This window comes from Macrobrachium nipponense, chromosome 45, assembly GCF_015104395.2.
Source record: "Macrobrachium nipponense isolate FS-2020 chromosome 45, ASM1510439v2, whole genome shotgun sequence".
Lineage (NCBI taxonomy): Eukaryota > Metazoa > Arthropoda > Malacostraca > Decapoda > Palaemonidae > Macrobrachium > Macrobrachium nipponense.
The window spans coordinates 9,260,579-9,274,684 of NC_061105.1; the positions used below are offsets into that span (position 1 = coordinate 9,260,579).

Consider the following 14,106-nt stretch of genomic DNA (forward strand, 5'->3'; position numbering starts at 1 on the left):
GCATCTGAACTATCATTGGAAAGTCGGTGTCAAGCTCTGGCGACCAAGTTTTCCAGAGGATGATCAGTAGCCACCCATTCAGGCATGATCGCCAAGTCTTTTTTAATGGAATACAGTTCGCTTTCAATCCATTATGGGCGAGAACTCAGGTCATTGGTAGTGACTGGGATGGTGGATATGAATTTCTTGAACTCTGTTCTTTTTCTTTATTTGCAATTCGGTGCAAAATTCGGAATCCAGACTTGGAGGACATCGCTTGCAGCGTTTGCTCTCTTGGAGTCCCGATCGAGATTGCAATGCGATAGTGCCTCCTCCTCCTACCTGAAAGTGATAATAAACCAGATCCTCTCACGAAAGAAAAATAAGAGAGAGAGAGAGAGAGAGAGAGAGAGAGAGAGAGAGACAGAGAGAGAGAGAGACGGGGAATATTCTCCTTATCGCGATAGAAGTCGGGAGGTTAATCACCACGTCTTGTTGACAGGAGCTTCGAGACTTCTGTCATTATGTGATTCCATGAATTTCAATCAGAATCGAACTTGGAATTGTATTGGGCACCTGAGAGAGAGAGAGAGAGAGAGAGAGAGAGACACTTTCTCTCTCTGTCTCTTTCTCTCTCTCTCTCTCTCTCTCTCTCTCTCACACAATGAACTAGTCCTTAACGTTTGTGAGGCAAAGAGTCTTTCAACTCAAACTCTCGGGTATGGCTCCCCCTCCCCTCCCTCCCTCCCTTCATCCAACACTCCCTCCCTCTCACCCTTCTCACCCCCACCCTCATCCAGCATCCGCGACATCATCATCATCATCATTCCTAATTCTCCATATGAAAAGAATAATAAAAAAAAAAAAAAAATGAAAAAAAGCCTCCATCTTGTCTGGATCCTGGAAAATGACCAGTTTTCCTACCTGAGTTTGACGTCGAGTTCTTCATTGAATTGAATTTAGGCCAGAGGTCACGCACTGAGACCCACGAGGTCATAAAAGGTTTTGAAAGGCGTAACAAGAGGAAAACCTCAAAGCAGCTCCACTATGACTCAGTTGTTAGTAGAGGGTATAAAGGAAGATGGAAGACAGAGAATATGAAAGGAGGTACAGTAAAGGGAACGAAAGGGGTTGCTGCTGCTAGGGGCTGAAGGCACGCTGCAAAGAACCTTAAGTAACGCCTACAGTGCACCGCATGCGGTACACGGAGGGCACTATCCCGCTACGGGGGAGATGTTGTTTAACCGGAGTCAAATTTACACATGTGAGAATGATTGTGGGAGATTGTTTTTCTTCTTCTTCTTCGCCATTTTCATTTTTATTATAAATTGAAGTTACTATATATCTTCTTCTTCTTCTTCTTCTTCTTCTTCTTCTTCTTCTTCCAATCGTTAGGCAATGCAGTCTGACATAATTAACCTGACAAGGCGCAATTAGCGAAGAGTTTTACCCTCGACGGAACAATCAAAGTAACAAAAGATTTCGCCACTGCAACATTGCGAGAAGAGAGAGAGAGAGAGAGAGAGAGGAGAGAGGAGAGAGAGAGAGAGAGAGAGAGAGAGAGAGAGAGAGAATGAATCCCCGAGTCTTACGAGAGCGCATCAGGAAATATTAAGGAATATTCACGTCTCGTCGGAATAAAGCTTTTGAAGCACTTTGCCTGTCGCGGCGTCGGTTTCCAAATAAGAAGCTCAGGTGGGTATTAGATGTTCTGAAGGCATCTTTGACGTTTTTGTTTCTATTGGAAGGTCTGCGTGTCCTTCCCTCGAGGGGGACTGGGGGCGGGGGACCGTTGGAGAAATGGTGGAGGTAAGGAAATGGGCCAATAAAGATGGTGAGAGGAGAAATAATACCATAAAAAAAAGCTGTTTGAGAAATGACGAAAATTTGAAACTCTAACGAAACGCGTTAAAGAATGTTGGCGGAAAAGAGATAAAAGGTGAAACATCATTGTTGGAGGGATGTTGGAGATGATATAGGGAGAGGCAATGGGGTTGGTGGGGCGGGGGAGGGGGGAGAACAAAGCCCTAACCTCGCGTTGATCATTTCCTAACGAATTCATCTCAGGCCTGGTCCCGAATATCTTTTCCCGCCACTCCAGAGCTGTGGAACTGTTTTGAGTATTGCCAGAGCATCTTTACCCTCTATAGGTATTCCGGTTTGACTGTTGTCCTTCATGTAAACAGTTTTCTGGTGTTTATTGTTACTATTATTTATGCATTATAGTTTGATGTTGTAAAATTATTTTTGTAAGAATGGTATTCTTTTCGTGTGGATGACTTTCTTTGAGTTATCCATCTCTTCTTCTTCTTCTTCTTCTTCTTCTTGTTTCTTCTTCTTCTTGTTCTTGTTCTTCTTCTTCTTCTCTTCTTCTTCTTATTATTATTATTATTATTATTATTATTATATTGTTGTTGTTGTTGTTATTGTTGTTGTGTTGTTGCTGTTGTTTTGTTCAGTTCAATTCAACTTTCTGGTTAAGCTTGAGTGTTGCAAGATTGCTTTGGTTTTTTATTTTTTTTTTTTTACTTATCCGCGTTTATGTCAGATCCACATTGCATCGAGAAATGAATTTCAAATCGCCAGAAATAAGTTCCTCTGGTTCCGCGTTGTATGTATTACAGAGAGAGAGAGAGAGAGAGAGAGAGAGAGAGAGAGAGAGAGAGAGAGAATAAGGAATAATTAAACTACTACTACTGCCAGCTTCTTGCTTTGGCTAAAGTGACATTGCATTGCTGCTGCTTTTGCAACCTCGGCAGTGTTAGTGAAAAAGGGAATCATGCAGATTCCAAGAAAAGAATTAACGACGTTCCCTCTCACAGTCCTGGCAAAACTAAGGAAGAGGGAAGACCTCGTAATGACCAAGATTTCTGTTGAGGAGGAGGAGGAGGAGGAGGAGGAGGAGGAGGAGGAGGAGGAGGAGGAGGAGGAGGAGGAGGAGAAGGACCTCAGTCGGAAAATCTTGAGACACAAACAAGAAGCAAAAGAGTAAAACTCTGAGAATAAAAAATGTAAAAGATTTATATTTTTGCTGAGAATAAAAGACGTATTCTTGAACAAAAGACCCATTCTTGGCTCCGAGTGTAACCAAGAGGGGAAAAAAAAATAAAAATGAAATAAAAAAAAAATTAGAGAGGGAAAAAATAAAAAAATGACGGGGGGAAATGTGGTTAAAGAATTTTACCTCATTCAGTCTCCCCTCAACAAAAGACCTGAGATATGACGGAGTAACGGAATCTTTATGAAAGGTGGGAGACATTACTGCTCTCTGTCTGACTGTCTGTCTGTCTGTCTATCAATCTATCCATCTCCTATCTGTCCTTCCGAAAAGAGAGATGTGGTTGATATCTATCTATTTACTCTATCGCTATCTTTCTGTTCACCTGAAAAAAATGTGGTAGATATGAGGACGAAACCGGTTCGGGTTTATACCCAGTTTCTAATTTTCGTATATATATATATATATATATATATCATATATATATATATATATATATATATATATACGTATATATACACATATATATATATAATTCGCTTTTCTTTGTGAAACCAACAAACTTTCAAATTGCATCAAATGTCAATAACAATTTGACTCATTTTATAGGAGTGTGTTCGTGTGTGTGTGTCTAAAGAAACTCTGCTTTTAATGACTCAAAAACTTCAGGCTTATTATGAGTGTTTTCGGGTTCAGAGAGAGAGAAAATAAATAATACAGAGAACTATTGTCATCACTAAAATGCCGAAGAGAAATCCAACTCGCTGCTAAACGTTTTAATTCAGTCCCTTTGTTTTCACCAACATGAACCTGTTTTCTGGTTTCATTAACCTTAAACCCCCTCTCCCCCCTCAAAAAATAATAGACGTTTTTATCAGCATTAATGGAATCAGTCAGCAGCAGTAATATACACACTGTTCGCTAATTATAAGCCTAATCACTAGCTCGGTTTATACCAAATTTTTTCGTACATTATCTCCGCAGTTTTTACTTTTGAGTTGGTATGTTTTGCTCGAAGCTGAAAGAATGCGTCTCTCCTCTCTCTTTCTTTCTCTCTTTCTCTCGCACTGGGAGTTTTATCATCCTTTTTTTCACTTACACGGAGAGTAAACCCTAAAAAATACTTTGTTGTTATTGATGTTGTTGGGGGGGGGGGGGTAGGAACGCCTAAAAAGGTCTGAAAAGGGTGTTTTGCGTCGAGTTTAGGATACAGGAATTTTAGCATAGGATATTTATGATTTATTTATTAGAATGAAAGTGTAAAAATATAAACAATGTGCATGTTAAACAGGAAAGAACAATTATTTCTTATAAGATATAGCGTATTTATTTTTATTTTCATTGGTGAAACAAGGCTCTATTTGACCTTAGATTTTTAGCACGTGTTAATTCACGTTAAAAGTTAAGAATATAATGTTTACAACTTATACGTGAGTGAGTAAGCTGGTGGTCGGACCACGCCTTGTTTTTAATCTTCTCTCTGAGCTGGATATTTATGAAAATGTAAACCCTGACCAAGGTCATTAACGTATCCTGAGAATTCCTTCTTGATTTTCCAAGAAAAAAAGAAAATCTAGAAAGACATAGAAAAACGCCTTTGGAAAACCTTGAGAGATTATTTATAGCTGTAATGGATATCCTAAGAAATACACAAGCAGCTCCGTTAATTAGCTTTCAACTTAATAAAAAAATTAGCATTTTATTCAGAGCCTCTGAGAATCGGGAAAAATCCATAATGAAGACCTCCATGAAACTAAAAAAAAAAGAAATAAAAAAAAGTAGAAGTTGCCTTTCAAAGCGTTTGAACTTGACGATCGGCGATAGTGTCACTTCATCATAGACCACTTATACGTTCGCTTCTTCTAAGTTGCACTCCACATCTCTCCAGGAACGAAACACCTCACGAAGTGCCCTTTGAAGTGCCACTCGGGCAAGAAAGAAAGCAGAAAACTCTCCCTCACTCTTCCGACGAGAGTGAATAACCGTCAAACACTCTCGTCGAGGTGCGCGCCGATAAAGCTCTCTTTATGGGAGGTGAATATGAGGAGATTCTGAGAGACTATAAACATTCTTTTTTTATTTATTATTTATTTATTTTCCATTTTGATGAATGGGGCTTCCAGGGATATCAGTCACATGAGAAGAGAAGAATCCCAGGGGGTGGCGACCGGCGATGATTTTTTAGACGTGGCAGGATATATGCAAAGTGCGCCTCAGGGGCGTGGTCGGCATGGTGCTGGCGTTTACCATTACACTGAGGGGTGAGAGATGTGTATTTCTGGTATTATATTATTATTATTATTATTATTATTATTATTATTATTATTATATTATTATTATTATTATCATTGTGTCTTGTGATTATTTCCTTATCATAACATTTAATTTCTTTTGTATTTTTGTTACCGGTGCGAATTGAGGTATTATTATTATTATTATTATTATTATTATTATTATTATTATTATTATTATTATTATTATTATTAATTATTATTTTTATTATTATTATTATTATTATTATTATTATTATAAGAAGTCAAAGACCACCTTCATGCAAGCGAACACAGCATCGGAAGCTCACCCTGGTCCTAAAAAAAAAATAAAAGAGAGAGAGAGAGAGAGAAAGAGAGAGAAAAGAAAAAAGAAAAAGGACCTCGTCTTGTCCAAAAATATAATGCAGGCGGCGCCTGAAAACTTTTAAGTTGCCAACGACAACATTTTCAAGAAATTTCATTAAGCTTTTTTTGGAAGTTTATTCATAAATTGTGAGGGATCTCTCCTTAAGCTTATACAGCAGCTTCAGAGGGAAGGACAAGCTTTATATATTGTCCAGGGGACGAGTTTTGTAGGAAAGGACGCTTCTCTTTTTTGTGAAGTTTATTTTTCTTCACGGTGGCTAAGACTTGGACGAGGCTGGTTATAATTATTACGAAGGTAGGGAGTTGATTTTCTTTTTTCAAATTCTTATTTTTAATGAAAAGGGAAGGAAAAATACAGATTTTTTTATATGGCACGAACATGTAAAGAATATATGTATGTTATTTCATAAGTGTTTATTTGTTGTGGAATAGAAAAATTTTAATAACTATAACAAAGATAGGTAGTTGATTTTTTAAAATTCTTATTTTCTATGATAAGGAAAGGATATATATATATATATATATATATATATATATATATTGTATATATATATATACATATATATATATATATATATATATACATATATTTATATTATATATATATATGTATACATATATGTATACATTTAGTATGGCACGATCAAGTAGAGAATATATATGTATGCTATTTTATAAGGATTTATTTGTTATGGAATTGAAAGATTTTAATAATTATAACAAAGATAGGTAGTTGATTTTTTTCACATTCTTATTTATTATGAAAAGGTAAGGAAAAATATAGATATTCTTTTTAAATATGGCAAGATCAAGTAGAGAGAATGTTCAATGATTTTATAAGTTTTTATTTGGCATGTTTGATGACTAGAGGGTGGATGACCAACATACCAATTTGCAGCCCTCTAGCCTCAGTAGCTTTTGAGAACTGAGGGCGGACAGAGAACGAAGTCGTCTTAGTAGTTTTCTTTTACAGAAAACTAAAAAACTAAAAAAAAAAAAAATATTGCAGAAGATAGATTTTTGGAGACAAGCTTCCACACCACTCGATAGTTTCGCAATTTCTTGCGTTGGGGAATTCCCCAGCGAACACGGATCTTTTTGCCGTGAGCAATTTTTTTCTGTTATTCCATTGGAAATACTTATTTCCAGCCCCTGGTGGCTTGGTTTAGAAATACACCTCGCCTTCCCAGTGTAGCTGGGAAATGGTTATGGCACTCGAGTAAACTTAGGAGGAGGGTGTCTTCAGGTAAACGGTATTCTTGTAGTAAACTTTTTTTTTCTTTGCGATGGAGAAGAACGAAACGTTATATTTTTGTTTGCTTCTCTCTCTCTCTCTCTCTCTCTCTCTCTCTCTCTCTGTGTGTGTGTGTGTGTGTGACGCTGAACTGGGAAGGTAAAGGGAGTGTGGAAATAAAAGCAGAAATAAAAAAAATTAATGATTATATATAGCACAAGGCGATCGGGTCATGTGAAATTTTATTACGACTTTTTTTTTCTGAAATACCGGTTGCCCGGGTGACGAATTTGGAAGCCGGGTTTTTCTTTAGACCCTGTAGTGGTTGCTTGGTTGACCAACATTAGTTTTGATGAACCTATGTCTGAATGGTCACAGGGACATTCCTTGACACTTGTTTAAGATTTTATAGAAAATTTATTTATTATTTGCAAATTAAAGTAGTCCTTTAAACCCCCGTGCCATACTAAACAATTCTAAAAGGAACATGGGAGTTTAAAGGATTGCGCAACACCTAGATGGCTCTGCTGGCTCTTTTACCTGATTCAGTTCGTCCTCCTCATCCTTGATTTTTTATGGAAGGACGACGGCCTTTGCATTTCGCGATTCTTGGAGGAGAAAAAAAATGTCTACCTCGACCCGCAACGCAGCAGAAAAAGCAGTTCAAGCTCAGGTTCCAACTTGGAATCACTGGATAACATTTGAAGATAACTGGTGAACTCTACTCCCTCGTAAGAGATTGCTTTGTGTATTGAAGAAGCATCTACATTAACTATGTAACGTATTCTTGCCGACCCACCTGTCTCTGCCTCTTCCGTCGTCGTCTTTGACGCCAACGTCATCAACACTTCTATGGAGTCAATGGTTGAACCTTTCCTGCCCAGTAAGTTTCCTACGATTTGTGGCGTATGGTAAAGCTTAGGTTAGGGGGTTTTTTAATTTTTCTAATTATTTATTACCACGCTTTCAGAACCTGTAAATTTTCTATGGATTCTTGTGTTGATATTACTATCTATAAAGGTGTATATTTTTTGGAACTTTGTTATTACCATTTGTGTAATTGCTCTTTGATTTTAGGCAGTTGCTAATTGTTAAGGAGGACAGTGGTTTAGTGGAAGACACTGATTCAATTTCTGGTTCTTTCACGCAGCTGATTTAGGTAATTTCAGTGTTAAGTGTGTCAATGATATACACATTTTTTTTCATGAGGATAGTCTTTAATTTATTAAATATTGTTGGACTCTATAATGATAGTCTGTTGTTGTTGTTTTCAGAAACCATAGGTTTTCAAAAATTTCCATGAGTGAAGGTCTTTCCACCACAAGCAGTAGTTGTCAATTTATGATTAGCGATTGGGAACAGGACTTCAGCCATCGGAGTTGTATCTATGCCATTTCGTAATCTTAACTTTCATACGAATAAATAATTTTAAAGAATTTGTGTTTTTTATTTAACTGTGAAAGAAAACATTCAAGGTTACGAGCAACTCTTGTGTAAAGCTCTTGGTTTTTCTATAAAGTTTTTGAAAACACACACTCTCTCTCTCTCTCTCTCTCTCTCTCTCTCTCTCTCTGTATATTTTTAGAACGAGCATCATCGTTCCATGTTGGCGGCGTGATGAAAAAAAAAAAGCTATGAGTTCTCACTGATCACGACTTTAGACTTACGTACAGAGTCTCTCCCGGGAAGTGACAACACCAGGAGATTATCCATTTAGGTTTGTCTCCTGTTTCTCGCTGCCAGAGGAAATTCGCGATGAAACACTGTATGTCAATTTCAGCAAAAAAAAAAACGTAGAGCGTTGCAGCTCAAATTGAGTTTCAGTATCGAACCTCAGCTGACTCCGGAGAATGCAATGTTGAGTTATTCAAGCGTAGAAACCAGGTAGTTTATTCCAGTCATCTCCGTTATCTCTGGGCGACCTTTTTCATGCCGTGGAAGCAGAACAGGGGAAATAATCCTAGAGCATCTGAACTGTCATTTGAAAAGTCGGTGTCAAGCTCTGGCGACCAAGTTTTCCAGAGGATGATCAGTAGCGACCCATTGAGGCATGATCGCCAAGTCTTTTTTAATGGAATACAGTTCGCTTTCAATTCATTAGTGGCGAGAACTCAGGTCATTGGTAGTGACTGGGATGGTGGATATGATTTTCTTGAACTCTGTTCTTTTTCTTTATTTGCAATTCGGTGCAAAATTCGGAATCCAGACTTGGAGGACATCGCTTGCAGCGTTTGCTCTCTTGGAGTCCCGATCGAGATTGCAATGCAATAGTGCCTCCTCCTCCTCCTCCTCCTCCTCCTCCACCTCCACCTGAAAGTGATAATAAACCAGATCCTCTCAGGAAAGAAAAATAAGAGAGAGAGAGAGATAGAAAAAAGAAGAGAGAGACGGGGAATATTCTCCTTATCGCGATAGAAGTCGGGAGGTTAATCACCGCGTCTTGTTGACAGGAGCTTCGAGACTTCTGTCATTATGTGATTCCATGAATTTCAATCAGAATCGAACTTGGAATTGTATTGGGCACCTGAGAGAGAGAGAGAGAGAGAGAGAGAGAGAGACTTTCTCTCTCTGTCTCTCTCTCTCTCGCTCTCTCTCTCTCTCTCTCTCTCTCTCTCTCTCTCACACACACACAATGAACTAGTCCTTAACGTTTGTGAGGCAGAGAGTCTTTCAACTCAAACTCTCGGGTATGGCTCCCCCTCCCTCCCTCCCTTCATCATCCAACACTCCCTCCCTCTCATCCTTCTCACCCCCACCCTCATCCAGCATCCGCAACATCATCATCATCATCATTCCTAACTCTCCATAAGAAAATAATAATAAAAAAATAAAAATAAAAAAAGCCTCCATCTTGTCTGGATCCTGGAAAATGACCAGTTTTCCTACTTGAGTTTGACGTCGAGTTCTTCATTGAATTGAATAGAGAATTTCGGCCAGAAGCCAAGCACTGAGACCTACGAGGTCATAAAAGGTTTTGAAAGGCGTAACAAGAGGAAAACCTCAAAGCAGCTGCACTATGACTCATTGTTAGTAGAGGGTATAAAGGAAGATGGAAGAAAGAGAATATGAAAGGAGGTACAGTTAAGGGAACGAAAGGGGTTGCTGCTGCTAGGGGCCGATGGCACGCACGCCTACAGTGCACCGCATGAGGTACACGGAGGGCGCTACCCAGCTACGGGGGAGATGTAGTTTAACCGGAGTCAAATTTACACATGTGAGAATGATTGTGGGAGATTGCTTTTCTTCTTCTTCTTCGTCATTTTCATTTTTATTATAAATTGAAGTTACTATATATCTTCTTCTTCTTCTTCTTCTTCTTCTTCTTCTTCTTCTTCTTCTTCCAATCGTTAGGTGATGCAGTCTGACATAATTAACCTGACAAGGCGCAATTAGCGAAGAGTTTTACCCTCGACGGAACAATCAGAAACGGCGGGTCTCGAAATCGCGTGACAAAAAATTTCGCCACTGCAACATTGCGAAAGAGAGAGAGAGAGAGAGAGAGAGAGAGAGAGAGAGAGAGAGAGAGAGAGAGTCTTACGAGAGCGCATCAGGAAATATTAAGGAATATTCACGTCTCGTCGGAATAAAGCTTTTGAAGCACTTTGCCTGTCGCGGCGTCGGTTTCCAAATAAGAAGCTCGGGTGGGTATTAGATGTTCTGAAGGCATCTTTGACGTTTTTGTTTCTATTGGAAGGTCTGCGTGTCCTTCCCTCGAGGGGGTTTAGGGAGGGGGGATGGGAAAGGCCGTTGGAGAAATGGTGGAGACGGAGGACGGAGACTGAGGTAAGGAAATGGGCCAATAAAGATGGTGAGAGGAGAAATAATACCATAAAAAAAAAAAAAAAAAAAAAAAAGCTGTTTGAGAAATGACGAAAATTTGAAACTCTAACGAAACGCGTCAAAGAATGTTGGCGGAAAAGAGAAAAAAAGGGTGAAACATCATTGTTGGAGGGATGTTGGAGATGATATAGGGAGAGGGAATAGGGTGGGTGGGGCGGGGAGTGGGGGGGGTGGTTACAAAGCCCTGACTTCACGTTAATCATTTCCTAACGAATTCATCTCAGGCCTGGTCCCGAATATCTTTTCCCACCACTCCAGAGCTGTGGAACTGTTTTGAGTATTGCCAGAGCATCTTTACCCTATATAGGTATTCCGGTTTTACTGTTGTCCTTTATGTAAACAGTTTTATGGTGTTTATTGTTACTATTATTTATGCATTATCGTTTGATGTTGTAATATTGTTTTTGTAAGAATGGTATTCTTTTCGTGTGGATGACTTTCTTTGAGTTATCCATCGTCTTGTCTTATTATTATTATTATTATTATTATTATTATTATTATTTTATTATTATCATTATTATTATCATTATTATTATTATTGTTGTTGTGGCTTTTGTTGTGGTTTTTGTTCAGTTCAACTTCTGGTTAAGCTTGAGTGTTGCAAGATCACTTGGTTTTTAATTTTTTTTTTACTTATCTGCGTTCATGTCCAGAAAGTTTCCTCTCTCTCTCTCTCTCTCTCTCTCTCTCTCTCTCTCTCTCTCTCTCTCTGTACGCAAAATGAATAATAACCTGCAGTTGACCAATTTCGTTAAAGCTGAACTTGTAAAATTTTAATGTATTTCATTTTTCCGCAGTGGGGGGATGGGGAGGGGGAGGAAGGGAGGGGAGGGGGGTGGGGGGGGGGGGAGGGGTGTTGTCGGTCCTTGGGCTGGGATTGAGGGTTGGGGGGTTGGGGGGATGGGTGTGATTAATGAAAGCCTGGAAGTAGTTTGTAACAATATCTAACAGGAAAAATTTAGGGCTGGATTCCTTTTTTATTTGTTTGTTTGTTTGTTTTGTTTTGCGAAACAGTTGGCATTCGAGTTTTTCATCTGAGGAATCGGCGTCTGCTGAAATTGTTTGTTTGTTTGTTTGTGCGTTTGTCTTTTATTTTCATTGTTGTGATGATTGCCACTGTTATTACTGAAGAGCAATGAAAACAATGGTTTATTGCATACACAATCACCAGAGCGTGGATGTGTCGTCTGTCTACAATACCTACAATCAGTATATTGTTTTTTTAATAAGATGTCTCACCTACAATCTCAAACAACCTAGCAGTTTTCCACGTACAATCACTAACAACCAATCTCTCTGACTACCAAACATCTTTCCTCTAACCATCTCTAAAAACCAGACATACTTTCCCACCTACAATTCCAACCGACTAAAAAATACTCTCCCATCTACAATTTCCAGACAACGGAGTGGCGACCTTAATCGACCATCAGAATTCCTACCACTTTTTCCCCCCAATATCCCTCTGGGGGAGGACCCACTTACTCAATTAGGGAACTTTCCCAGGCGGAACATCTGAAAGGGGTCGCCAACTGTCTTTTCCCTCCGTCAGATGCAGGAGTGAGTGACTTATGAATTATTTTTTGTGGTTCGCCACAGACAGACCCAGACGGGAAGCAGTTAGCTGTGACATGGGCGCAGGTGCATCACGAAAGACTCGTTCATGAATCCTTTCCAAGTTTTGTAACGTTCATAAAGTTCTATGAAGTCTTTCTAAGAGGAGGGACTTAGAGAGTCATTCTGAAATAAAAAAAAAAATAGTTGAAAAAATCATAAGATCGTTGCAGTATATTTTCGTTTCGATAAGATAAAAACACGAGGTTGCTTTTATTATGTCTCTGAGATTAAGTAATTCAGTAAAATCGAAAGTAATTTCCTGAATATATCACCCGAATGAGAATAAGATAAGATAATACCATTATTACTACCATTGCTAAAGAACTGGCTTCATGAAATCATTGATAAACTATAATTGGAAATACAGCATCGCCAAATAATAATAATAATAATAATAATAATAATAATAATAATAATAATAATAATAATAATAATAATAATAATAATAATAATAATAATAATAATAATAATAATAATAATAATAATAATAATATTTCCCTTTGAATGTTGTCATTATCATCCAGAGTGACGGTAATCTAAGAGAGAGTCGAGGAGACGAATCCTAGCCTTGAAACCATCTTTTCTACTCCGGCACTCGTTCCTGAACTGTAACCGAGTATCGGATCGACCTTCCGTCAAAAGAGATGGACGCCATATCTTCAAAACTAACCATTGAATCTACTTGAAAATGATCTCATTATATTTCCCAAACCCAAATTATTATTTAATAAATGCATTGAACTAGCCTGACTAAACCTATACAAACCTACTTGGGACATGTCAAAAAAACGGGGGCTGGTGCAGTACTATAGTAAAGTCGCATCAACTATGCATCTGATGTCTAGGCCAATCCCTTACGACGCTCCGGATTGGCTGTTGATAAGCCAATCACAGGGCTGGAAACTCTCGGTCTCTCTCGAAATAGATCACATAGGCAGCATGTAGTATGTTCCACCTCTCTGATAGATACTTTGGAAAGACGTATCCCTCAGGTGAGGTGGAACATACTACATCCTGCCTATGTGAACTCTCTCTCGGGAAACTGAGAGTTTCCAGCCCCATGATTGGCTTATCAACAGCCAATCAGGAGCGTCGTAAGGGACTGACCTACACAACAGATGCACGGTTAATGTGAATATACTGTAGTATATAGATCTTGAGATTTTGCACTCCTGTTGATCATACGCGGGAATATTATTATCAGCCTCATATAATCGTTATCATCATCGTTAGCGATTCGAAGCTCGCGCCAGGGTCATATTATGAGCAGTCTAAGAGATGATTAATTCGCGAGATTATTAATTTCGGAGCCAACAGCTGCTGATGCTGTCGACTCCTGCCTGATTTTCTAGGCGAGAGAGGTCGGCTGCAATTAGGGAGGACACGCCAATTAATATTCTAATTAGTACTTGTAATGTCGTTAGTTAGTTTAATAAGAGAGCGTTGCTTACTACCTTTTTTTTACGAGATTTAAAGATGTAAAATACAGCAATCCCTGAATATATTTATGGGCAAATATTCACGAGATTTACCGCGACGCGAAGACGTACTATAGCTAGTTCACTTAAGGTAGGTTCTTGGATGAGTCCCACGCTTACGAGACGTTTGTTTGGCAGCCGCTGATTGGCTGGTACCGGGAGGTAAGCGGCTCCCAGCCAATCAGCGGCCGCCAAACAAACGTCTAGCAGGAAGAGAGATCGCCCAAGAATCTACCTTCCTCCTTCAGGTCTCAAGTCACACTAATCTCCCTCATATGATCATCATTCATAATATCCTGGACTTGGACTGAGCATCTAATG

At 38.9% G+C, this 14,106-nt stretch overlaps 1 protein-coding gene across 1 annotated transcript in view; it reads right to left on the reverse strand.

The window, feature by feature from the left end:
- The window catches only part of LOC135214076 (mucin-3B-like), a 94,746-nt gene extending 87,054 nt beyond the window's left edge, over positions 1–7,692 (reverse strand). The window contains 2 exon segments of the mRNA XM_064248188.1: positions 2,800–2,975; positions 7,650–7,692. Of these exon segments, the coding sequence (XP_064104258.1) occupies positions 2,800–2,975; positions 7,650–7,692 (219 nt within the window).
- Between the last annotated feature and the right edge of the window lie 6,414 nt (positions 7,693–14,106).